Genomic DNA, 27706 nt, shown 5'->3' with positions numbered 1-27706 from the left:
CATTAAGAGATTAAATAATGCATTGAGGAGGCCACAATAAAAATAAAATCCTTATAATAATAAAACTAAGGCAATAACCCACTTACAATTCATCAATAAAAATAATAAAACATAATGTACAACAATGATAATAGTGTAAGTGAACGAGCCCCTCAAACATTAGTGACCAGACAATCAGACATAGACGGTGACAGTCATAGACTGATGTCGCAAACCTAGTGTCAGTGACACGTTGTTGTTGATTTCTTTTATTTAAGACTAGTTGGGCTAGTACCATGTGATTTGAATGCTTTAGTTTACAATTTTGTTTAATTTAAATAGCCAAAATGATTCCCATAGTATCTGATCTGTTAACACAACCGGGTGTCATGGTGGGAATGGGTCTCGGAATATGTGTTGGTTTCTTCGCACGGGCCTCCATATTTGGCGACGGTGCCGACCCTACAGCTAACTTGGAGGAGGATGATGATGACGGTTGGGATGAGGTTAGTATTGGGATCCATTACTCATCAAAATATATATTTATACCTTTTTGCACATCATTGTTGGGTAAACTAATTTTTACTTTGCCTACCTGCCGGGCCGGAACCTCGACGTGTATGATAGGTAAACTATCTATAAATATTGGTAAAATTATAGAATATGCAAATAAACGGTTTGTAGAAACGTTTTCTAAACGTTATTTCTAATTATTCCTGGCTGAAATCCATAGTTTTTGAGTTATGGAAGATTGACTACCATAGCTGAAAAGCTATGGCTTTGCACTAGGTATAGTTATCAATTACTTTTGAAACACCTTAGAATATAATTTGGGAGCCTTTGTAGGGTGACGGCCAGATCCCGTAGAAAACGGGAATATTCTGAACTGTGGCCGTCGTTCTAAAAACTATTTTGGCGGGAGAAGCTAACTTAAAAACCCACCTAACCTATGCTAAAAGCCGTGTCCTTACCCAGGGGGGCTGCGCCCCCCCGGACCCCCCCATTACACAACATATTTAAGATCCCTAGACCATTTCCAAACGTTTTTATTCTATACAAGATAACAGTCGGAGCGATAATAAACAAATTAGGACGCTTGGCCGTAGCGCTACAAACTACCCATAATTTGTTTGAAACGCTGTTCCCGCCTGTCATTGTCATAAAAAAAGTAATTATTGGAAAAAAAGTCCACAAAATCAGAACCGATTAACAGAAGTGAAACATTGTCCAAACACTGGTTTCTATGGAGTCATTTTAAGTACAGTACCTTGGTAGTGTACCTCTAGTTTGTAGCATTGTTGTGTTCATTTTAATTGAGCTAATGTTTTGGTTTTTGCTTTACCGTATGCTTGCTTTGCGTCCAAATAAACATTATTTCACTGCTCCTATATTCTGGCAAGCGGACTATGTTTAGAAACACGTTAGCCCCGGGGGCTAGTATTTTGGCGTTATCAATTATATGTAAGGGGGTTGTCGCAGGGGGCGAGGCCTGGCCCCCCTGCTAGGTAAGGATACGGCTAATAGGTTAGGTTAGGTTAGGTACTTTGTTTAGGTTAGCTGGTGGCCTCGTTTATTGCTGATTCTACATGCGCCATTATTTGTATGTTAAAATGTATTCTTTAATTCATTCCCCACCCAAAAAGCCCGGTTTCCCACTGGAGGTCCCCCAAGATTGGAAAGGTTAACAAATAGGGTAAAAATACTGTTCCTCCTCAAGAAAAAGGTCAGCTTTAGATAAAGCACTAAGTAATTCGTCAGAAGAAAAAATATTATCAAAATTATTAGTGGCGGGGCTATTATGTAGAATTACCAAACTACAGTAAGTGTAGGGAGTACTCTTCCTCCTAGTGGGAAAGGTTTGGGCGACGGCGGAAGAAGTTGTAAGCGGGATATTTTTCCTTCGAAGAGAGAAAAACCCAAGGCCTCTTCTTCTGTCTCCCGACCTTCCTCCGTTCGGTCTCTTCTGAGAGACCGTCAAGTAGTGCGTAGACCAATTTAATATCGGCCAACCCCGGTCCCCGAGAGATGGTGTTGCTTCCCCTAGCGAAGCAGCCCACCTCTCCCCTGGGGTGAGGCCTTGTCACTGACTTCCTTGTTGCAGGTTTGGTCGTCTTTCGGGCTCTTGGGTCCGCCCTCCAAGGACGCATTGGTACAAATCATCCACAGAGGTGCTAGTGTGCAGCAGTCATCGTCGCCGTCAGAGGTAGATCCTCTGGCCCTTGTCGATGTTGTGGTGTTAGAGGTGTCGCCTATGATCTCGTCCGACTCCTCTGCTCCTCCAGACTCTCCAGCTGTTGCTGCTGACTTAGTTTCCCCTGTTCCTGATCATCCTTCAAGGGGGAAGCTAAATCCAATGCCTGTCTCTCCTGCGAATGTTTCTCTCCCTCGGGGGAGTTCACTCATAGAGACTCCTCTTCGGAGGACTGCTGCAGCGTATGGTCAGCTTGCTGAACCAACGGCCCGTAGAGGGCGTCTTTGTTGAAAAGCTCGCCCTCCACTTTGCCTTAGAGGTCTCCCTTCACCATTGGGGAAAAGGCGCCTCTTCGGCTCTTTTGCTTCGTCGTTGCAGCCTTCATTTGCAGAGGAGCCTCCGCTGCAGTCATCTTCTGGCCCTCGACCTTTGACCGTGCCTGGACCTACTACTAGTCCTCCGAATTCTGTCCTGGACCTCTCTGCAGATCGTTCGCGATCTCCATTGGTGGATGTTCGCCCTCCCAAAGGGCACATCCCGGTTCCTGATCAACTATCCAACAGACCTGCTGACCTTCCATCATCGTTTCTGTTCCCGGTAAAGCCTCTTGAGGCCCTGCCGAAATGCGCAGCTGCGTGCCATTGCCCTTCAGCTCGCCAACCTCCTGCAGTGCACCAGCGCTCACCAGCAGCCCTACAGCACCAGCCTGCTCGTTAGCGCTTTACAACGCTTCGGCGCGTCCCATCACCTGCTTGCCCTCTTAGACGGCAGCTGCAACATGCGCCTACACGCCAGCGCTCTCCTGAGCGCCAGCATTCTCCTGCGCGCCAACACTCTCCTGTGCGTCAACACTCTCCTGTGCGTCATAGAGCTCCTGTGCGCCAGCATTCTCCTGCGCACCAGTGCTCTCCTTCGTGCCATCGTTCGCCTACAAACGCGCGTGCCATCTCTTGCCCGCACGTATATGCCATATCTCTCCTGCGTACCAAATCTCGCCTGCAAGGTATCCCTTGCGCCAGCACACTCCCGTGCACATTCGCCATCTCTCTCCTACGCGCCAGCGCTCGCCCACGCGCCAGCGCTCACCCACGCTCCAGTGGTCTCCTAAGCGCCAGTGCTCTTCTGCTCGCCAGATCTCTCCCACGTGCACGCACCAGGTCGTGTGCTGCCGACACTCGCCCACGTGCGCGCCAACGCTCGCCAGCGAGCCAGCTGTCACCCGCGCGCCACCATTCGTTCGCACGCGCCAGCCAGCTCTCGCCCACGCGCCAGTTCTCACTTGCGCGCTAGCTCTTGCCCGTGCATGCGTGCCAGCTCTTGCCTGCGCCCACGCCCCAGCACTCTCCCCCATGCGCGCGCCAATACTCGCCCATGCGCCAGCGCTCACTAACGCAAGTAAAGGAACTGCACTCGGTCAGGTCACCATTGCTTCACTCCCCTTCCCGCAAACGCCTTTCAGCACGCCCATCGGGAAAAGGGGAACAGGCTTCTGCAGAAGGGTTCAGGATCCCCAAACTGCCTTCTTCTAAGGCGGACCCAACTTTAAAGGAAACTCCTCACTGGGAACCTTCGGTCCCTTTCTCTTCAGGGGATCTGCCTGACAGTGTACGTATCGGTCTGTCAGCAGCCATGGTTCAGTGCCTTAGTCAGAGCTGTAGCACAAGCCTTCAATCCTGCCCTGTCTGGCTGCTCATCGGAGCAGCCTATAGCTCCAGACTCTCTACACAGAATCATGGCTTCTTCCACCCCCCTGAAGAGGAAAAGAGTGGTCTGATGTGGTCATTTCCTTGAGGGTAAAACTGACTCCGATCAGGCCATCAAGGCTAGTCCCCCTGTATCTTCCCTGGGATACTCTCCCATCTCACCTTTGCCAATGGAGTTGCGTGGGGAAAGAACCTCCTCCATTCCACCGTCAGAGGAGGCCTCCTCTCTCACAGAGCGTTCCCTATCAGAGATCAGGAAGGACACGACATCTAGGCCTTCAATGTTGGAGTCCTACCTCCTTCCTCAGAAGGAGCCTAAAGATTCCAAGACTTTGCCAAAGTCCTCCACGAGGACTACCAAAACGGAGACAGCCAGCCACTTGAGGGATGTCCGCGACCCACCCCGGGAAGAGCTCTCGGGGTTGGAAGATGGAGACTTCGCTACAAGTCCGACGTCGGAAGGACAGCAAAAAGAGTCAGAACATGCATTCTGGCAGGTCCCGATTCTTATAAGGGTTGTCAACGGGTTTACCGACCCAGAGATCCCTCCTCGGGAGGGCTAGTACACAGTTGTAGACCTTGTCTTTGGCACCCAGAAGCCCTCAAAGACCAGTGCAGTCTTGGGGTCAAGGGTTAAAGGGTGCAAGGGCTAAGATCGCCCTACAGCTCTCAGAGTATGCCTCCTCCCAACGTTCCGGCTCTACCAACAAGCTCCTCCCACATCCTCTTGTCCAACAGAGGAGGTACTTCAAGATCCTGGAGGAGCCTAGTCCAGCTCTTCCTCTCCACCATTCTTTGGAAGAGCTCACTAAGAGAGTCTCTCTAGAGAGACTTTCCAGCCGGCAGGTCTCGTTTTCGGTGGCCGAGATCCTTAATCAGCAAAAGGTCACGAAGTATGATATGCAGGCTACTTCGTGGCTTGATATCTGGTTAGGTACTTTGGGAATCCTGGTGCAAACAGAGGATTTCTCCAAGGAACGTACCAGGAAGGCAATGGAGACTCCTTCTCTCGGGTACTCGCACAATCGAGTTTCTCGCCCACCAAGATTCGAACTTGTGGGCGAATACCATCTTGAAACGTCGAGACGCAGTGTTTGAGAGATTACAGTACACCAACAAGTCCCCAATGTTGAGATAGCTAGGCTCAGCCATTCCTCTCTAGAGGGAGCCCACCTGTTTGACCCTAAGGATGTGGAACATGCTGCTGAGAGATGGAGGAAGTCCAATCAGGACTCCCTCCTCCATAGGGCTTTGACATTCAAGCCCTATAAACCACTAGCTCCTCAGCAGCCCTGTCCAACCAAGACCACGTTGACCAAGTCAGCAGCGAAGACAATGGTGTCTAAGAAGCCCTTTCCTGCCAAGGACAGGAAAAGCACTAAGTCCTCCAAGGGAGGGAAGAATCCTAGAGGGAGCAACCAAGGCCGCAAACGCTAGGATAGGCACTCCCCCTGCTTCTCCACCAGTGAGGGGATACCTACAAAGTTGCTCGGACAGGTGGAAGCAACTCAGGGCCGAACCCTGGACAATCTCCGTGATTCGTCTAGGGTATCGCATCCCGTTCATAACATCTCTCCCTCCCCTGACCAGGAATCCAGTGTCGATAGACTCCTTTGCCATGGGATCAGCAAAAGTGCCGGCCCTTTGGGTAGAAGTCCAGACCCTGTTGAAGAAGGGCGCTCTCCAGGAGGTCCTCGACGGCTCCCCAGGCTTCTTCAGTCGACTCTTTCTTGTAAGACCAGTCATCGACCTTTCAGCCCTGAACAAGTTTGTCAAGCAAACTCCGTTCAGCATGGAGACGGCAGACACAGTAAAACTAGCGGGAAGACCACATGACTTCATGTGTACACTGAACTTAAAGGACGCGTACTTCTGGATCCCTGTCCATCTATCTTCAAGTAAGTACTTAAGATTCAGTTTAGACAACAGGAATTACCGGTTCAAGGTGCTGTGCGTCGGTCTTTCCACAGCGCCTCAAGTTTTCACCAGAGTGTTTGCCCTAGTGTCATCTTGGGCACACAGGATTGGCATCCGTCTCCTCCGCTATCTGGATGACTGGCTAATCCTAGCAGACTCGGTGTCAACCCTTCTTCAACACCGAGACAAACTTCTGAGACTTTGCCAAGGTCTGGGGATCATGGTAAATCTTGAGAAGTCATCCCTGCTTCCTACACAGAGACTGGTATACCTAGGCATGATAATAGACACCAATCTCCACAAAGCCTTCCCATCAGACGACAGAATAGCAAGGCTGAGGAAGGTCGCAAGACCCTTCCTCAGACGAGAAGAACTTCCAGCCCAATCGTGGTTACGTCTCCTCGGTCACCTTTCATCACTGGCCCGTCTAGTTCCCAATGGTTGCCTCAGGATGAGATCCCTCCAGTGGCGACTCAAGTCCCGGTGGAATCAGACTCTCGATTCCCCGGACATCCTGATCCCCATGGGATCAGCTGAACTGACGGACCTCGATTGGTGGGTGGCAGACGAGAATCTACGACAGGAAGTGGATCTTCTTGTCCTCCCCCTGGATTTGATGCTGTTCTCAGACGCTTCAAAAAAAGGGTGGGGGACCCACATGCTGCACCACACAACCTCAGGCCTCTGGTCAGAGTCAGAAGAGTACCTCCACATAAATCTCCTAGGGATTAAGGCCGTCTTTCTGGCCCTTCAACAGTTCCTGGCGGGCCACTCAGTGGTGGTGATGAGCGACAACACCACAGTAGTGGCTTACATCAACAAGCAAGGAGGTACTTTTTTGCAGCACCTATCCCATCTAGCAGTAGAGATACTGAGATGGGCCGAGATCCACTCTATACCATTGGCATGCTTCATTCCCGGCAAAAGGAATGTGCTCGCCGACAACCTGAGCAGAGCATCTCAGATAGTGAGTACCGAGTGGTCTTTGGATCATCTAGTAGCCAACACAGTCCTGACTCTGTGGGGTTCTCTGACAGTGGACCTCTTCGCAACAGCCCTGAACTTAGGCTCCCGTTGTATTGTTTCCCAGTCCCAGACCCCAAGGCTCTCTGGCAAGATGCATTTCAACAACGGTGGGACATCATCGACGTTTACGCCTTTCCCCCGTTCTGTCTGATGAGGAGGTTACTCAACAAGACCAGAACATCAGTCAACCTTTCAATGACCCTCATAGCTCTGCTATGGCATTGCGCAGAATGGTTTCCGGACCTTCTGCAACTCCTGATGGAGCCACCAAGAGAACTCCCTCCACGACACGATCTCCTCGTACAACCACATGCCAACATATTCCAGAAAGGCGGAGCTTCACTACGACTTCACGCCTGGAGGTTATCCAGCATCTCCTCTCTCAGAGAGGATTTTTGCAACAAGTTGCGATCAGGATGTCTGAACACCTGGAAGAGTCATCAGCAGCAGTCTACCAGGCAAAGTGGAAAGTCTTCTGTGTTTGGTGTCATGGAAGGGGTATCTCTCCTCTCGATGCCACTATTCCAGTAATAGCGGAGTTCCTCGTATATTTGCGTGAAGAAATGCGCCTGTCAGTCTCGGCGGTAAAAGGCTATCGCTCAGTCTTAAGCCTCGCCTTTAGACTGAAAGGAATGGACATTTCTTCATCGCTAGAACTTTCCTTACTCATACGAAGTTATGAACTTATCTGTCCTCAGTTTGAAGTGAGACCTCGCCCATGGTACATGGTTCGAGTTCTCAGGTCTCTTAAGAGACCTCCCTAGGAACCATTATGCCAGGCAACAGATCGCCACCTAACTTGGAAGACGGTGTTCCTGCTAGCTTGGCTTCGGCCAGACGAGTCGGTGAACTTCATGGTCTCTCATACAACATCGCCCATTCAAGGGGATGGGGAGAGGTAACGTTCAGCTTCGTCCCCGAGTTTATTGCCAAGACTCAGAACCCGGGAGTAGCGGATCCACGATTCGACTCCTTCCGGATTTCGAGTCTTCGTTCTGTAACAGATAACCCTGATCATCTCTTACTATGCCCAGTGAGGAGTTTGAGGCTGTACCTTAAGAGAGCAGCCGCAGCCCGTCCTCATGTGCCTGCACTCTTTGTCAGCACAGGAAGGACCAAGAGGAAGGTCACCAAGAACACAATATCAGCATGGATCTGCAAGGTTATAGACCATGCATTGAATCCAGACCCTCCTTCACGTCGCCTCAGAGCTCATGATGTCAGGGGCGTAGCTACGTCCCTGGCATTAAAGAGAAACTTCTCGGTGACGCAGGTTCTTCAGGCTTGGGTGTGGAAACATCAAACTACGTTCACATCCCACTACCTGCAAGACGTGACTCACAGGAGACTCGATACGTTTTCTATCGGTCTAGTGGTGGCTGCACAACAGCTGGTTTAAGATCTCAAGCTCCTTATTGGACAAGTAGCAGAAGGTTGAGGGCATTGTTACCTGGTTTTAGTCTGCGTGAATGAAAAGGTTTGACTGGCTCTTATTCTTTTCTTCATCCTCCCCTCTCTTGGGGAAAGCATCATCCTGGGTTCTCTGCATAGCTGACCTCAACCACTGCAGGTAAACCATGCTCTCTTGTGTACCTAGTATTAAAACTAATACTGTTGCGTCCCCATACCCTAGTGAGGTGGTATTGGGAAAGTCTTGGTTACAACAGTTTTTCCTTCTAAAAGACTCGGAATAACTTTACCTGGATGGTCACACTTCTATATATCTCAACACACAGCTTGCATAGGCTGCGGACCCAAGGTTTTAGCAAGGTGCAGGGACTCTTTATTTTTTAATACTGACATACTCAGATAAGGAGCCCCCGGGTAAAGCCAAAAGCCAGATTGGCAGGGACGTCCACCCTTCCTAATGGGTGAGTCTTCCCTAATAAATAGCGTGGTTTGTATTCCAGTTACGGAACAAATGATAAATTCGTAGATAATTTGTATTTTTCCTAACTATACAAACCTTAGCTATTTATACAAACTGGTCCGCCAGCCCTATCCCCCTTGAAGTCCTACCTCCAAGCAAAGTGAGCTAAATCACAGGTGTGTGAGTGGGAGCAGTAGCAAGCAACCCCCCTCTCCTACCCCCCATCTAATTAGTGGTGTGGGTAGTTAACCCTCGCTAAACTTTAATGGCTCAATATTTCAGCTACGCCGAAAGTAATATCCCTGTTAAATAGCTAAGGTTTGTATAGTTAGTAAAAATACAAATTATCTACCAATTTCTCATGTTTGATATTTGATTGTAGGCTTACATGGGTTTCTTACTTAAAAGCATTAAAAGCTAAATGTCTCGAGGCTCTGAATACAGTATTTTAAAAGTATTGTCCCATACATCATGGGGGCAGACCGCAATACTATTTTCAAATTATACAAGGCCCTGATTTTTCAATATTAATCTTACCCGATGATCATGTAGCTGTCAACTCTGTTGCCCGACAGAAATCTACGGTCGGGATACGCCAGCGATCGCTATACAGGTGGGGGTGTACACAACAGCGCCATCTGTGAGTAGGTACTCAAGTACTTCTTGTCAACAAGAACTCAATTTTTCCTCTGTCGTGCCACCGGCAAGACCTACTAATACGCCGTCCCTAACTGGATTTGTTTTCACAACTTTTTGGTGAAGTACACTATTCCAGTTTTGAGCTTTCGCTATGCAGGGGTTTTATCTTCATTTCAAAACTTGAACTCGTTTTGGATAGATTTTATTATGGTGACGAAGAGAGTATGGACTCTCTTTCACTTTTAAATGGCCGACCCTTCCCTTAGACGGAAGTGTTGGTGTCGAAGAGAGTATAGACTCTCTTTCACTTTTAATGACCCACCCTTCCCTTAGACGGAAGTGTGTTTAGGTTTTTGGTAATTTTGCTTAACAAAGTTATAGATTTATTTTATATCTCTCCGCCATTTATAGGCCTCTTCGATTAACTTTCCATTTATTTTAAACTTATAAAAATTAATTTTTATGTTTGTTTATATGCGACCTTTCCTAATAATAGGCGGTCCTTACTTGGAACCGAAGTTAATTAACATTGAGCCCGTCATATTGTTTTTCCTGTTAAGAATTTATGCTATTTTAATTTTAATGTTTTTGGAAGAATTTCTTTGATAGTCTCGTACTGTTTTCAAAGTTGAACTAACGTTTAGTTTAGTCTCCGCAGTTGTTGACGTTCAGAACGTTCAACTTGCGCTCTATCGTTACGATAGAGAGAGAGTATTTCACGGTTTCACGTTGCAGTAAGAGTAAACCGATTCTAGCGTTTCGTTCATTCTTTCTTAGCTTAAATGGTTTTAATTCTAATAAAGGAACTTTTTATTTGGGAAACCTTTCAGTTTTTTTCCTTTAACAAATAATATGTTTTAACGATATATAATTGGGCTCATCTCTCAGGTTCTAAGTCAAGAGAGAGAGAGAGAGAGAGATAGAGACGGAGGGAGAGAGAGGAGGATAAACGTTTCGTTCAAGCGGGTAACGTTGTTCTCGTTTTTTACTCTTCTCCCTAGTCGCTATAGGGGAAGAAGGTAAAACGTTTCTAGAGTTTTATTCTTGTTCCCAGGCTTTATGCGGTGAGAGATTTTAAACGTAGTTTATTTGATCTAGTGTTTAGTCTCTTTCCAGCCACTGAATTCTTTATCTTTCATTATGTTTTTCTGTTACATTGTAAAACTGTTTTCGCAATTACTTCCTTTTAATGAAGGATAGGATTGCGTGTTTCAGGTACAAACCACTTAAAGTTTTGATTTCAGTGAAATTAGTGCAAACAGAAAATCAAAAGTGATAAAGTGATATGCGCAAAGTGTTACAGTGTTGCGTTCGAGGGTTCGTTTGTTCGTGCCAGTTGTTCACCTTGTCCGATACCTCTTACAAGCTCCCAAGCCCAGGGGAGAAGTAATGTCGAAGGACTTATGGGTTCCACAGGTCTTGATCGACGAACAAACGTTTCCCTCCGTGGTTTCGGGTGTATCTACACACGTTGCCGACGTGATCACCCCACCCACACAAAGACGAGAGAGCCCATTTATTCCTCGTCTGCGGAAGAGGTTTCTCGCAGAAACCATGGACCAAATCTTGCAGCTTTTAAGTGCAAGTCGGTCCCTTCCGCGCAAGTCCAACGGCCTAGGTGTAGCCACTGGGTCAGTTCGGACTCGCTGCAGTACGACAACTGCACACCTCCCAAGAGAGGCAAGGTGGTACCGCAACAGGAGTTTACCGCAACAGGCAGTAACTCCGTCTGTTGCCGCACCAGCTGTTTTAGACCCTCAGTCACAACGGACAGTAGCTCCGTTTGTTGTTGTCTTTCATAGACCCTAGTGGTCCATGCTGCAGACTATACAGTCTCAGCTTGCTCCTTCATGCAGGAGTATCGTGCTGGAAGGTTGACAATGCACCTGTTAACCTACAACCCGCCGAGGCTGTGCGCTCAGCAGATACTGCGGCTGCCTGCTCCCACACTCCACCTGTGAGAGCTCCACCACCGATGCGCAGTCCACCCTGCCAGACGCATGTTCTTGCTGCACCATCTGCTAACATGCGTGAGCTACCGCATCAGCAGTGGGTAGGTTCTGTAGAGCTGCCGGGTTCCAGCTCTATGCGGCATTCTCCGCAGCCCATGCAGCATGCTCTGCATACCTTACAGCATGCTCCGCATACCATGCAGCATGAGCCGCATACCTTACAGCATGCTCCGCATACCATACCGCATGCTCCTCAACCCACCGCAGCCCCTCCCACGCACCAGCACTCTGCTTTTGTTGTTGCCAGCTCCCACTCTCCGACTGCGGAGAAGGTTGACGATGCACCCGTGGGCCTACACCTCCCACGGTTGTGCGCCCGGCATGGCTTCCTGCTCTCACACTCTTGTTGTGAGAGCTCCTCCACCCATGCACAGTCAACCCTGCCAGATGTATGATGACTCCCACACACAGAGCACTCCGTTGCCGTGCGTGAGCTACCACAAGCTGCCGTGTTTTGACACGGTGTGTCAGCCTCCGCAACACACTGTGGTTACCGCCACTCGCCCGCAGCAAACTAGTCAGTCAGGAGTTGAGGCTTCCCCACACAACTTTGGTTGTTGCCAACTCACAGGCTGTCAAACAGTTACATGACGTTGCCTTCTGGTCTGCTACTTATACACCAGTGCTGTATGTCCTCACGCTCCTGTTGTGGTTGACAGTTCAGTTTTTGACAGTTCACAGACTGTCAAGCAGTTTCATAACGTTGCCTTCTGGTCTGCTGCTTTTGCACCAGTGAAACCCTCACTGAGAGAACCTAGCTTTTCTCGGATATGGTTCCTGTAGATGAGAAAGTGCTGTTCTCCCTCCTTCTGATATTCCCTTGAGGACTCTGTCATTTGGAGAGGAGCCTTAAGCTGCTTAGCCTCCTATGGACTTTTATTTAAGCATAACATGCTTCCAGGGAGGGTAAATGGTTCCGCTTCAGTCGCTAACCCCGTCTGTTGCCACACCTGCTCCCATAGACCTTGGGCTTTGTTGCAAGACATGCAGTCCAAGCTTAGTCCTTGATAGAGGATTTTTTACGGAGAAGACCCTTCTTGCCAACGACCTTCCTACCGGTTGGTTGTACGCCCTGTTGACGCTGAGGTATCCTACTCACGTCCGCCAGTTGAGATGGTTCCTCCACCGGTGCGACCCAGTGTGGGTTGCCAGTCGCACGTTGATGTTATGCTACTCTCGGAGGTGGTTGTGGACGTTCAGTGTGTCACTGGGAAGACGTTCAACAACCAGCAGAGGTGACTTGTTGTGACGCAGTGCGGCAACCTCAGCAACCCGATAAGGGGTTGTCTGTACTACCCAGACAGTCTAGACAGTTTCGGGTTGTCGCTGTACTTCCTCGCTTCCCCATGGTTGACAGTTCACAGACTGTGCAGCAGTACCATGATCTTGTGTCCGGCTCCGTCACGCATCCACCAGTGCGACCGGATTCAGCGAGTCAGACGTTGCCCACTCCGTTGCCGTTTCCTCATCAGTTTCGGATGAGGAACCCTCTGATGAGGACATGGCTGAACAAGAAGATCAATCCCCAGCCCTGCTATCCATCCAGAAGATGCTGAAGAAGGAATACGGCCCTGTCAGGCTGTGGATGAGTCTGGTTAGGACACTGTCATCCGTGGTGCAATTGGTGTCACTTGGAAGACTACACCTCCGTCCTCTTCGGTTTCATCTAGCTCTTCACTGGAAAAGGACAAGACGCTAGAAGCGGTCTCGATCCCGGTTTCCGGAAGATAAGTCTGGTCTAACCTGAGGAAAGGACTTTATCAACCTTTTATAGGGTCTTCCCCTGACTGTTCAGACTCCCAACCACGTTCTCTTCTCAGACGCATCGGACGTAGGCTGGGGTGCGACCTTAGGCGGTAGGGAATGCTCGGGATTATGGAACTCGCGTCAAAGGACAATGCATTTTAACTGCAAGAAGCTTCTGGCAGTACGTCTGACCTGGAAAAGCTTCAGGTCTCTCCTTCAAGACAAAGTAATGGAGGTCAACACGGACAACTCCCTGCTTTGATGTTCATCTCCTAGCAAGGAGGGACCTACTCTCTGACATGGTGCGAGTTCGCTAGTGACCTCCTCTCCTGTTCAACAGGTCTAGACTTTTCACTAGTAGCAAATTTCTTCCAAGGCAACTTGAATGTCTTAGCAGTTTGTCTCAGTAGGAAGGGACAATAATTCCAACATATTGGACCCTCCACAGAGATGTATGCAAGAGACTTTGGGTCACCTGGGGCCAGCCAACCATAGATCTCTTCGCAACCTCGATGTCCAAGAGGCTCTCAATACTTTGCTCACCTATCCCGGACCCAGCAGTGGTTCTTTTAGATGCCTTTCTACTAGATTAGTCTCATCTAGATCTATATGCATTCCCTCCGTTCTAGATTGTCAACAAGGTACTGCAGAAGTTCGCCTCTCACGTTGGGACAAAGTTGACACTAGTTGCTTCCCTCTGGCCCGCGAGAGAATAACTTACCGAGGTACTTCGATGGCTAGTAGACGTTCCCAGAACTCTTCCCCTAAGGGTGGACCTGCTACGTCTGCCACGCGTAAGAAGGTACTCCTAGGCCTCCACGCTCTTCGTCTCACTGCCTTCAGAGTATCGAAAGACTCTCGAGAACTAGAGGTTTTTCGAAGGAGGCAACCAGAGTGATTGTTAGAGCAAGGAGAACATCCACCCTTAGAGTCTACCAATCGAAGTGGGGAATCTTCCTAAACTGGTGCAAGTCAGTATCCGTATCCTCGACCAGTACCTCTGTAACTCAAATAGCTGACTTCCTCTTATATCTGAGAAAAGAGCGATCTCTTTCAGCTCCCACTTTCAAGGGTTACAGAAGCATGTTGGCATCAGTCTTCCGTCACAGAGGCTTAGATCTTTTTAACAATAAAGATCTACAGGACCTCCTTAAGTCTTTTGAGACCACGAAGGAGCGTAGTTTGGTTACACCTGGTTGGAATTTAGACGTGGTTCTAAGATTCCTTATGTTAGACAGGTTCGAACCACTTCAATCAGCCTCCCTGAAAGATCTCACCTTTAAGACTCTTTTCCTGATATGCTTTACCAGCTAAAAGAGTCAGTGAGATTCATGCCTTCAGCAAGAACATCGGATTTTCATCCGAAACGGCTACATGTTCTACATCTTGGTTTTCTAGCCAAACACGAGCTGCCTTCTCGGCCTTGACCAATATCGTTCGTTATTCCAAACTTATCGATATGGTTGGAAATGAACTAGAAAGAGTATTATGTCCTGTAGAGCTCTTAAGTTCTATTTTAAAAACCTTTACGAGGCCCGTCTGAAGCTTTATGGTGTTCAGTTAAGAATTCATCTTTGCCTATGTAAGAGAATTCTTTATCCTATTATTTTCAGACTGTTAATACGAGAAGCTCATTCCCTTCTGAATGAGGAAGACCAAGCTTGGCTGAAGGTAAGGACACACGAAGTTAGAGCTATCACAACTTCCGTGACCTTTTAATAAAATAGATCTCTGCAAAATATTTTCGACGCAACCTTTTGGAAAAGCTAATCAGTGTTCGCGTCTTTTATCTTAAGAATGTCCAGTCTCTTTACGAGAACTGCTACACTCTGGGACCATTCGTAGCAACGAGTGCAGTAGTGGTGGGGGCTCCACCACTACAATTCCCTAATTCCAGAACCTTTTTAATCTTTCTCTTGAAATATTTCTGGGTTGTCCGGAAGGCTAAGAAGCCTTCCGCATCCTGGTTGATTTGGCGGGTGGTCAAATTCTTTCTTGAGAAGCGCCTAGATTAGAGGTTGTGATGAGGTCCTTTAGTATGGGTTGCAGCCCTTCATACTTCAGCACCTAGGAGTCGCTCAGCATCCTAAGAGGATCGCTAGGCTCAGTAAGGAAGACGTACTTAAAAAGGCAGAGTAATGGTTCAAGTCGACTTCCTTACCAGGTACTTATTTATTTTATGTTTGTTATTTTGAATAACGGCTAAAATAAGATACGGGATACTTAGCTTCTTTGTTAACATGTATGCTGGTCTCCACCCACCACCCTGGGTGTGAATCAGCTACATGATCATCGGGTAAGATTAATATTGAAAAATGTTATTTTCATTAGTAAAATAAATTTTTGAATATACTTACCCGATGATCATGAATTTAAGGACCCGCCCTTCCTCCCCATAGAGAACCAGTGGACCGAGGAGAAAATTGAGTTCTTGTTGACAAGAAGTACTTGAGTACCTACTCACAGATGGCGCTGTTGTGTACACCCCCACCTGTATAGCGATCGCTGGCGTATCCTGACCGTAGATTTCTGTCGGGCAACAGAGTAGACAGCTACATGATCATCGGGTAAGTATATTCAAAAATTTATTTTACTAATGAAAATAACATTTTTCCAAAATTAATTATGGATGTGAAATATACTCCTCAGTCACCCCAAGCCGGTTAAAGATATTAGATTCAATACATCATGCTGGTATTAGATTGCCCACAGGAGCGTTTAGAACCTCACCTATCCCAAGTCTCCTTGTTGATGCTGGAGAGTTACCTCTAGACCTTTACCCAATGTCTTCTGTTTTTCGGTATTGGTTTTGATTGCAAAGACTCCCTAATTCTTTAGCCTTTCAGACTGCAAGCCTTGTAAGGCACTCAACATACTTTGAGTTGCACCCAAAATCTCCTCAACCTTATGGCTTTCGGGTGAAACAATTATTAAACAGTCTTGATATAATTAGAATTAAGGTGCTTCCATTTAAGGTATCATCAATGCCTTCATGGAAATTACCAAAGGTATCTTTTTGTAAATACTTTATTGAGTTAAGAAGAATATGACTGACTTAGAATCCAGGTCTCATTTTATGGAACATGTAGAACATAGGAGATCGACTTTTATATATACTGATGGCTCCAAATCTGATGCTGGGGTTGGATTTGGAGTACATAGTAATGGTTTTAATTGTAGAGGTGCAGTTCCTCTAACAGCTTCCATATTTACTGCTGAACTGTATGGCATACTAACCGCTATTGAGAAAATAGCATTGGAAAAGGAGGGTAATTTAACCATTTTTAGTGATGCAAGGAGTGTCCTTCAAGCTTTAGAAGTTTTTAATTCTAGTAGCCCCCTAGTTTTAAAGATTTTAGAATGGCTTTTTATTATTGGACTGAGAGGTATAATGGTTTGCTTTTGTAGGTGTGTCTGGGAATGAGAAGGCAGATTCACTGGCGAAGAATGCTGCATCCGAGTTGTTGCCAAGGAGGTATCCCATTCCCTGTAATGATTTCCTACCTAACATCAAGAAATTGTTTTGCAATAAATGGCAACAGCACTGGGATAGTCTAGATGGCAATAAATTGAGAGAAGTAACAAATGTCATATCTCTTTGGAGGTATGATATGATGTCCCGAAAATGGGAGACGTCTCTTTATCGGCTCTCAATTGGTCACACTCGGTTGACTCATGAGTTTCTGCTGAAGGGCCAACACCAACCGTATTGCGACGACTGTTTAGTACTTTTAAAAGTGAGGCATTTGTTGATTGAATGCCCCAATTATAATTACTTAAGAAATAGATATCTGTTTGAGGCTCGAGGTGAGGATGGCAGATTCATCCTTGCCAAGATTCTTGGACATGATGTGTCCTATTATACGAGTGGCATTTTTATATTTATTTCAGAAGCAGGTCTTCTGAAAACTATTTAACTTCTATAATGACATTCAACTTTTATGGTTTTAATTGAATTTTCTTTACTGTATTTTTTATATAGAATAAAGGATATCGGCGTCAATGACCTTAGATGTCAGGATGCCTGAAAAGTTTAAATCAATCAGTTTATGACTGGCCAGTCTGAAAGAGTCATTGGCTGCACTGTGACCTTTTCAGGTTGAGGGGTAACCATGGAAATAAAGATTTCTGAGGCAGCTGCCATTGGACTACAAGGAGTAAGCGTCATAGCACTTACACCCTCCTTCCATGTAGCCCCATCTTCTACAATGAAGGCCTGGTGTTTAACACCCTAGGTACACCTCGGGACCAGCGGACTTCCTGGCCTTTGACTTCTTACTCTTCTCAACTGCTTGAGAAGAAGATGGACTCATTACCTCTTCAGCTCTCCCTGCTACTGGCTGAACCAGAGCAGGATGGGCAGGGTCTGGGTAGTTCTACCAGGTATTGTCCTCCACTTAAGAGTAGTTTGCACTGCAGTAGTTTCCCTCAAAGAACTGCGAGCAGTAGCCGACTTCTAGATGGGTGACCTATACCTAGGGGGTGTTTGTTGCCCACACACTGCGATATACTGGCTATCTGAGCAATTGTGTAAGCACAAGTCCAGGCACCTTTGGCGCTCCTTCATTGTGTGCCCTATTCTCTCACATTAAGTACAGTACCTTTTCTGAACTTGGTAGACCTGTCTAAGCTGTCTGGGGTGCACGACTATGGCAGGGCCTCTTCCTCAGGAACAGGTTGTAGACATTTCACGGAGATAGGCTAGGGTGGGCACACACATGAGCAGGTTATTGGTTGGGTGGGTACGCACATGAGTAGGTTATCGCTTGGATGGGCACACACATGAGCAGGTTATTGCTTGGGTGGCTACGCACATGAGTAGGTTATTGCTTGGATGGGCACACACATGAGCAGGTTATCGCTTGGGTGAGGCCATGGCAATCGTGTTGGCATATGAGCTGTGCCGTGACCTAACCTAGAGTCCCATAAGTCTCAGAAAAAGTAGAAATTATTTAACTATATTGTTAATAATTTAATGGATGCTCTAACGATGTTGAGGACGTATGCTATTCCTGTTTTCAATTTGAAAGATTAATTAATTCTCACATGAACAATTAAGTACTTGATTGATTGTAGGTTCACATCTATGCTTTCAGCTAATTAGTCTAAAATGTTAAGTCTTACTTCAATTATCATTTGACAATTATATTGTGGTTCTTTATCATCTTGATGGTGAAAGTTACTTTGGTATGACTGAGTTAAAGTGCTGCAAATCACCAGTCAGTGCTAATCATATTTTGTCCCTTTCAGGATGGATTTTTAGCTGAAGGAACAGGAGAAACAAAGCTGGTATTGGTGGTTCGAAGTGACCTCAAAATGGGTAAAGGGAAAGCTGCAGCCCAGGTATGGTTATACAAAGATGTGTTAGTAGTTATGAAAGCTCTCATCATCCTTTATTCTATGCCAAAATGAAACAATGAATATTACCCCATAATAAGGTTATATAAATAGTGAAATGTGATTACTGTATGTAATATAGGAGATTAAGAAAGGTAGAAAAATTGATATATAAGGTTAATTAAAAAAGTCATATCAAAATCTGCAACTTGAATGAAAACTGTTGTGTTACCTTGGTCAAGATTTATTTATACCTGTGGTTTTTAATGATCCAAGGTGTAGCTTAGGATGGTAAACAAGCCCTTTGTTTTCCTGATCCTCTTCTTTGGGAATATTTTTCTGGTCTTTCATATAGGATATTTTATGTAGGAGTCATGAAGAAAGATTTTATTATTATACCAAAATAGTTATCCTGGATTTTATAAAAAAAAAAAAAAGTTATAGGTATGTGATGTAATAAATATACTGTATCCTGAACTAATACGAAGTGTAACTTCAGTTGTATCTTAATTTTCAGTGTTGTCATGCCACGCTGAAAGCCTTCAAACAAATACAGAAAAGTAACAGGAGATTATTAAGAGCATGGGAAATGAATGGACAGCCAAAGGTGATGAAATTAATTTTCTGTTTCTGTATAGTGAGCTACTTTATGGTGGGCCTTTTAATTTTTACTAGTTCTGGTACATATACAAACCCTCATCCTGTACATAGGATAAATTAGAGTAAAGCTGGAGTACATTGCCATTACAATTTGTAACAAGGTGTAAACTGATCGGTAGATAACTGTCGGTAGTGGGGAAGCACCGTCCCCCGCTGACTCACTAAAAAACCATTTGTTCCCATACTAGCAAACCTTACGTTATTTATGTGGATATATAGTTTCGGCAGAGCTGGAAGGTAGCCATTAGACTGAAAGGGTGTGGGGTACCCATCCACCTACATTTACTCACACAAAGGTGAACTACATTACTTTTTTCTTTTGGCTTGTGGAGACTGGACGTCTCCTCTCTCTCCTCCTTAAGGCTTAGCCATTGACACTGTTTATGATTATTGATTTGTCTCACACTTATCCTGTATAACTTAATTCAGCCGACACAGATGTTATCGGCTGAATTAAGTTATACAGGTAAGTGTTTGAAAATTAATTTTGAATTTAAAAATTCATTTGTCTCACATTTATCCTGTATAACTGAATTCAGCCGATCAAATCTTTGTTGGCTGAATTAAGTTATATAAGTAAGTGTTCGAAAATTAATTTTAATTTTAAAAATTAATTTTTCTCTTTTAGGTGTGACAGCGCTTCTTCTTTGGCACTCCCATGCGAACCTGTCCTGGTCGCCTGGGTGCCTATAGTGGTACCTTCATGTCGTCAGTTGAGACCGACCCTCACCCCTTGTGTCCAACCTGTCTGGGCCGTCGTTGTGAGCAGGCTCGCCCTGTGACGTGTGTAGGGAGTGCCCTGCCTTCCAGTTGGAAAACTTTTGTCCTCTCAGGAAGAAGGCGGCTAAGAGTGATCTTTCTCCCCCTGGGGCGAAGAGACCACGAGCCTCTTCTTCGCCCACCCCTAAATGTCTTCCTGAAGCAACCTCTTCTTCGCGCACCCCTAAATGTCTTCCTGAAGCTCCTCCTTGCTTGTCTTCCTCCCGGGGGACGATCGAGTCGGAGCACAGACTGTGTAACTCCATGGCAACCTCGGGGTACTGGGGGCGTTGTTGCTTCCCCTAGTGGAGCACCCTCTCCTCCAGTGGCCGGGGAACCTTTTTCCCTTGCAGATATGTTACAGGCATGGCGGTCTCTGGGGGTTGCTGAGTCCCTTCAAAGGAAGCGCAGCTGCAATTCCTTCAGCGTGGCACTAGGAAGAACCCTTTGCATCTTTGGCTCTGAACGTATGTGAGGTCCATCTTTCGCCCTGTATTGGCCCTTCCACGTGTGGACGAGATGATCGCTCACGTTTGCCCCTCCAACGCCCTCCTCTTGACAACGAGCCTGCTTGCCATCCAGGGACATCGTCTTCAAACCTGCAGCCCTTTGTTTCTCTCCACAGGAATGGTTCTAGCGCACATGCTAACCTCATGCCTGCTGCAGACACTGATGATTTTCAACTTGCCAGCGTTCCATCTGCTAGCTGATTGCAAGGACAAGACTCTCCATCTTGTTTATCGGGACGATCTTCTTCAGGTCGTCGTTCGCGACGATCCGAAGATCATCTGAGAAATCGCAGTTCATCATGATCTCAGTGCTCTTCCCCGCAAAGGTGTTCTAACCCTAGAGCATCACGCTCTTGAGATCGCAGGTTATCCTGGTCTTGGTGCACTTCTTCTAGAAGGCGTTCTATCTCCCGAGCTAAAAACTCACGATCACGAGCTAGACGCTCTAGGTCTAGATCTGGATGCCTGCATTCTCGATCTCGACGATCTCGACTACAAGGGTGACGCTCACGCTCACGAGGGTGGCGTTCACGTTCACGAAGGTGATGCTCACAAGGGTGACGCTCACGTTTACACAGTCGACGATCACGATCATGAGTAAGACGTTTTCGGTCATGAGTCCAACGCTCACGATCGCAAGCAAGGCACTCAGGACGTTCCCACCATTCACGATCACGAGCTAGGCGCTCACGATCACGAACAGAACATCCACGATTGCGAACCATGCGTTCACGATCCAGACTGAAGCATCTCTTTCACGGAGAAAGGTAGGCGCTTGCACTTAACATCCACGAGGCTCTCTACAGCTCGAACCTCTCCTAGACGACCTTTGACCGGACATGGACTTCCTGACGAACAATTCTCAGAAGGGTGTCTCGTAAAGCTTCTCCAAACGCACTTCGCTGCCTGGGGTGCTTTAGCTAAGTGCTCGCCTACGCGACGCTCTCCAACGCGTTCCACCAGAGTGAAACGCTCCCAACGCTTTGGTTTGCCCCATTACCAAGGCCCTCATCTTCGCCACTAGCTAGTGTTGTAGTAGTTTGCTGACTGTGGCCAGATGTAGCATGTAGATTGCCTAATGTCCGAATACCGACCACACTCCAACGATCACTACACAAAAATATGAAACAGTAGAATACCCAGAAATCTGGTCAAAACATAAATAGTCGAGAGAACTGGGCACTGGTCACCACCCCTCGATTTTTTATACTGGGAAGTGGATCCAGTTAGAACCTCAAATTTCCCTGTTATCTTTTCTTGCCTTGAGCTTGCTGAATAAACAGGTACAGAAGTATGACCGTTGATTTAATTCTGGGGAAAATCAGCCATCTATAATAATTACCTCTATCTTCTTTAGGTAAGATCTCTTCAATCTTAAGTAAACTTTAAGAACATTAGGAGAAAGGAAAAAATTGTAAATTAACTCTAGGCTGGTGACCAGAAACAGTGTGGGAAAAAATATATTGAAAGAGGCTTATTAGAAACAGATTTGATAAGAAAAAATGAAACGAATAACTAGGTTGATAGTAACATTTTGACAAATTTTAATAATTTCTATTGTAAAAAAAAAAATAAAAAAACTAGTATCCCTTTTCATTTCAGTCCTACACTAACTATACTAAAAGTGCTTTGAGAACAAATAAACCATTCACATGTTGGACTCTCATATGAATACTAATCATCAGGAACGGGTTACTCAGTAACCACATATAAAAACAATATAAAATACAAAAAATCTACCTTCAAATTACCATCCCATCAGGTTCCAGATACTAAACACAAAAGTTAACAGCAGCCAATCTTGGCAGTTAGGATCAAGACAAAGCTTTTTCAGTTCCAAGCTTATGACAAAAACTTCAAGCTTAATGGAGAACCCCACCACATTGCGGTTCATGATCTACACTGGGTCAACAGTCTTGACATAAATTCTCTCGACTAACTACTGATAACAGATACTCAAACGTGGGGTTTCTTTCACTAAAGTGTCCACTGCATTAATATCCTAAGAATCTCCCACATTAAAAACTCTAAAACATCTTATCACAAGCTTGAAATCTCTACACACCGCATCCATCGTTTAATCACAACCTTGAAATCTTTTCACCATGTCCCCTCAAGTTTTATTTACTGTCTGTAATGTACATAGAATCAACAGACATCTTTTTCTTGAAACTTTTAAATCCTCTTGTTGTAGTCCAGTATTCCACATGCTCCACAGTTTGAGGATAGCACACATTAGGATCTGTTAAACTGTGTGACTGTAATTCTAGCTACCATCTCCAAGCCCCACAGGGAGTAGGGTGCAATGCCAGCCTCTGGCTTCTTAGCAAAACCACACACAGCATTAGGTCATGGCCCTGTCTTAAGAATATCAATTGTGGGTTTATTAGTAGCTTGGGTTTCAAGAGCTTTTACATAATTGAAAACAAAGCTCAAGTTTTTCTTTTTGTCTCTGTTTCCCTTCCACTAAGGTACATAATTTTTCTTTTTGTCTGTTTCCCTTCCACTAAGGTACTGTACATGATTTTGAGAACACTGCTGCAGGGATATATACTACTTGCACCTAAATAAATAATATTTTCTGCAAGTTCTTAGCCTTTCATGACTGAAAAGTATTCCTAGTTTGATAATTATAAGGGCCAAGAATGTAGGTTGGCAAAGGAGCTTTCAATTTTCCCTTTTGGTAAGGTAGCCACTAGGAATTGTCAGAGCTAAAGAATTCTCCAACACATAGCAGCATGGAGAAAGAGCCATTTTTCTCATGGACACTAGAGACCCGCTTGGATAACCGATGTAAACGTCCCTCTACATCACCACAAAAAAGTATCTTTTCAACTGTCACTCATTTTATATATGAACAGAAATCTTTATGTTGATAGGTCTGATAATCGGGACAATTAAACATTTAAAGCATACACAAACTTCGCATGAGTTGGGGTGCGAGTGGCTCTCCAGCACCACAGGAGCCCTTAGGGCTTCCCCCTTCTCGATCGGCACTAGTCGCTCGTGAAACGGGCCCTTCTGCTCATCATTCTCACCTGTTAACACATGAATTTTGCAATTTCATGTGTGAATCTGCAGTCCTCACGAGCGTTTCACGAGTATAGGTACTGGAATTGCGAGCGACCGCGATACCAACACTTCCACCACCTCCCTCCGGCAGAGACTTCCTCTGACAGTAAGCCAACCTAGTGTCCTCCTGGGCACACAGGGTCGGCATATGTCTCCTTCATTACCTGGACGACTGGCTGATCATAGCAGACTCTGTGGCAACCCTTCTTCAGCACCAGGACAAACTTCTGAGGCTTTACCAGGATCTGGGGGTCATGGTAAACCTCGAGTAGTCATTCCTGCTTCCCACTTAAAGACTGGTACAGTATACCTGGGCATGATATTAGACACCAAATTACACAAAGCCTTCCCATGAGACGACTGGATAGCGAGGCTGAGGAAGGTCGCAAGGCCTTTTCTCAGACAAGAACAACTCGCAGCCCAGAAGTGGCTATGTTTCCATGGACACCTATCATCCTTGGCTCACAACGGCCGCCTCAGGATTCGATCTCTCCAGTGGTGCCTGAAGTCCAATTGGAATCAGCCCATCGATTCCCCGGACACTCTGATTCCCATGGGACCAGAGGAAAGGACGGTCCTCGGATGGTGGCTGGCAGATGAGAATCTGCTGAAGGGTATCGATCTTCTTGTCCTTCCTCCCAATTTGATGCTGTTTTTGAACACATCAAAAGGAGGGTGGTGCACTCACGTGCTGCACCACACAACCTCAGGCCTTTGGTCAGAGTCTGAAAAGTACCCTCACATAAATCTCCTAGAGATGAAGGCTATATATCTGACCCTTAAAGAGTTCCACCAGTTCCTGGTGAGTCACTTGGTGGTGGTGATGAGCGACAACACCACGGTAATGGCTTACATCAGAAAGCAAAGTGGTACTTTTTCGCAGCCCCTATCTCATCTAGCAGTAGAGATACTGAGATGGGTGGGAGTCCACTTGGTCCTACTATCAGCTCACTTCATTCCCAGCAAGAGGAATGTGCTCGCTGTAGAGTATCGCAGATAGTGGGTTCCGAATGGCTTTAGATCATCTAGTAGCCAACAAAGTCCTGACTTTGTTGGATTATTTGACTGTGGATCTGTTCACAACGGCCCTAAACTTCAGGCTCCCGTTGTACTGCTCCCTAGTCCCAGACTCCAAGGCTCTCTTGCAAGATGTGTTTCAACAACGGTGGGACAACATCGAGTTTTATGCATTCCCACCATTCTCTCTTGATAAGAAGAGTACTGAACAAGACCAGAGCATGGGTCAATCTTTTGATGACCCTCATAACTCCGCAATGGCATTACAGAGAGTGGTTCCCGGACCATCTGCTGCTCCTGATGGAGCTGCCAAGAGAACTTCCTCCATGACACTATCTACTCCGACAACCTCACGCCAACACCTACCACAAAGCAGTAGCTTTGCTACGTCTTCACGCCTGGAGACTATCCAGCGTCTCCTCACACAGAGAGGATTTTTGCAACAAGTTATAAAAAGGATGTCTGGATATCTGCGATAGTCATCAGCTTCGGTCTATCAGGTGAAGTGGAACGTCTTCTGTGGTTTTTGTCGTGGAAGGGGGGTCTATCCACTCGATGCCACTATTCCAGCATTAGCGGAGTTCCTCGTGTATTTGTGGGAAGAAATGCGCCGTTCGGTTTCAACGGTTGAAGGCTATTGTTCAGCCTTGAGTCTTGCATTTAAACTGAAAGGAATGGACATTTCCTCATCTTTAGAACTTTCCCTCCTCATACGAAGTTATGAACTTAGCTGTCTTCAGTTGGAAGTGAGACCTCCCCCATGAAATGTGGTTCGAGTTCTTCGGTCCCTACTACAAACCATTATGCCAGGCAACAGATCGCCACCTAACTTGGAAGAGGGTGTTCCTACTCGCCTTGGCCTCGGCCAAACGAGATAGTGAACTTCATGGATGGGGAGAGTTAAGCTTCAGCTTCGTTCTTGAGTTTGTTGCAAAGACTCAGAATCCGGGGGTTTCGGATCCTAAATTCGACTCCTCCTTGATAACAAGCCTCTGCTCTGTAACTGACGACCCAGATCATCTGTTACTATGGCCAGTGAGGTGTTTGAGGCACTATCTCAAGAGAACAGCAGCACTTCAGCCCAGAGTGCCCTCACTTTTCGTCAGCACTGGCAGAATCAAGAGGATGATCACGAAAAACACAATCTCCGCGTGGATCCGCAGGGCCATTGACCTTGCTCTGAATCCCAATCCTCCTCCATCACGTCGTTCCAGAGCCCACGATGTCAGGGGTGTTGCTACGTCCCTGGGCTTTAAAAAGAACTACTCTGTGACGCTGGTATTGCAAGTAGGCGTGTGGAAATGCCAAACTACTTTTACCGCCCACTACATGCAAGACGTGACACACAGGAACCTCGATACGTTCTCTATTAGTCCTGTGATGGGTGCACAACAGCTGGTTTAATAGCCCAAGCTCCTTATTGGACAATTAGAAGAAGGTTAAGCGCATTGGTTACCTGGGTTTTAGTCTGAACGAATGAAAAGGAATGTCTGGCTCTTTTCCTTTCTTCATCCTCCCTTCCCCCGGGAAAATCAGCATTCTGAGTCCTCTGCACAAGTTGACCTCAAACCACTGCAGGTAAACCATCGCTCCCTTGTGTAACCTAGTACTGTCCCAATACTGTTGTGTCCCCATACCCTGGCAAGGTGGTATTGGGAATGTCTCGGTCTCCTCGATTATTTCCTACAAGACTCGGAATAACTTTTACTTAACAGTCACATTGCTAGTACTTCATCACACACAGCTTGCATAGGCCGCAGACTATGAGTCAACCCTAATAAATAGCGTTGGTTTGTATTCCTGTTACGGAACAAATGACAAATGTGGAAGTAATTTGTATTTTTCATAACGATACAAACCTTAGCCATTTATACATACTTGCCTGCCAGCCATGTCCCCATCAAAGTCCTACCTCCAAGCAAAGTGAAGCTCAGTCACAGGTGTGTGAGTGAGAGTTGTAGCTAGCTACCCCTTTACACCCCCCCTGCTAACTACCGGGATGGGTAGTTAACCCTCGCTAAATTCTAATAACTCGTCCTTAATACCCCTAATAAATAGCTAAGGTTTGAATCGTTAGGAAAAATACAAATTACTTTCACATTTGCCATTTGTTCCGTAACAGGAATAAAAACCAATGTTATTTATTAGGGTTGACTCATAGTCTGCGGCCTATGCAAGCTGTGTAAGATGAAGTACTAGAAATTGAAAGCCAATGCTTAGCTTTAACTGTTGTTAGGAAGTTACACCCTTAACTTCTGAGCAAAAAGATTTTTTTGAAGGTCAGGTTTGAATTCTGTTATGATAACAGAATATTCATCATGACTATTGGATTCTGTATTCTATTTGCAGTAGTGAATTATGTGAACTCTATTATAGTTATTTGAAGCAAGTAATTTTGTAAAAATATTAAAAATACTATATGCCATTCCATGTCTTTATTTCATCAGTTTTGAATGTTGTCATAAAGATTTTTTATCAAATATCATTGTTTAATCTATCATGTTAGTATAGTATAGTAAAATAAGGTTAACCTAATTGCAGGGGGATAATGCCAATTGAAAATTGAAGATGTTTTTGTATAGTGTAGTATGATTCATATTAATATTGCTTTTGCAGGTTGTCTTAAAGATTGATGATGAAGAATCAATGCTTGATTTAGCTTCTCTAGCACGGGAAGTAGGCTTAACGGTTAGTCTCATCCAGGATGCTGGACGCACACAAATAGCTCCTGGGTCACGGACAGTATTAGGTGTAGGACCTGGTCCAGTTGATCTTGTTGATCAGATTACAGGCCATCTTAAGCTATTTTAGTTGTTAAGTCTCATTGCCATTATTTTACAACAGTAATAGTTAAGTTTATTCATGTAGATTATATGGGCAATGCACTATAATCATGACATTTTTAATTTCACTAAAATTAAATTTTTATATTTATTGAGCTCTTAATTTACCATAATATCTGAGATCTTAAGGAATTTTCATCTTGGTGTTTCTGTGCTTTCATGTCCTTTAGTTCCGGCACTAAATACAAACCCTTCTGCTATTTATAGGGGTCATACTTTCAGCGAAGCTGGAAGACTAGCCATAAATCTTTTAAGCGAGGTATAAGTACCGGCTTTCTAGTTAGTGGGGGTAGCCCGCTACCCCTCTCACTTACAAACCAGTGTTGCCTTCTCACTTTTGTTTTAGCTTGGTGGAGAACAGATGTAGTGTCTCTCTGCCTCCCCAACAGACTTTGTCATTTAAATCATTTCTTTTCTTTGCTTTTT

General features: G+C 45.7%; 1 protein-coding gene across 1 annotated transcript; it reads left to right on the top strand.

The window, feature by feature from the left end:
- Window positions 1–148: 148 nt before the first annotated feature.
- On the top strand, window positions 149–27371 carry LOC137657754 (peptidyl-tRNA hydrolase 2, mitochondrial-like). The gene is made up of 4 exons (XM_068392228.1): window positions 149–485; window positions 18334–18426; window positions 18938–19027; window positions 27054–27371. Exons 1-4 carry the CDS (start codon window positions 327–329, stop codon window positions 27246–27248), a joined length of 537 nt encoding a protein of 178 aa, XP_068248329.1. The 5' UTR covers window positions 149–326; the 3' UTR covers window positions 27249–27371.
- Window positions 27372–27706: the final 335 nt, after the last annotated feature.

Source organism: Palaemon carinicauda, chromosome 18, assembly GCF_036898095.1.
Source record: "Palaemon carinicauda isolate YSFRI2023 chromosome 18, ASM3689809v2, whole genome shotgun sequence".
NCBI classification, from domain to species: domain Eukaryota; kingdom Metazoa; phylum Arthropoda; class Malacostraca; order Decapoda; family Palaemonidae; genus Palaemon; species Palaemon carinicauda.
This window is presented reverse-complemented; position numbering and strand designations above follow the sequence as displayed.

Coding starts and splice junctions, on each gene's coding strand:
- LOC137657754 (XM_068392228.1), top strand. CDS start 327: ATGATTCCCATAGTATCTGATCTGTTAACACAACCGGGTGTCATGGTG. Junction 486..18,333: donor ATGATGACGGTTGGGATGAG/GTTAGTATTGGG, acceptor TGTCCCTTTCAG/GATGGATTTTTAGCTGAAGG. Junction 19,028..27,053: donor AAATGAATGGACAGCCAAAG/GTGATGAAATTA, acceptor TTGCTTTTGCAG/GTTGTCTTAAAGATTGATGA.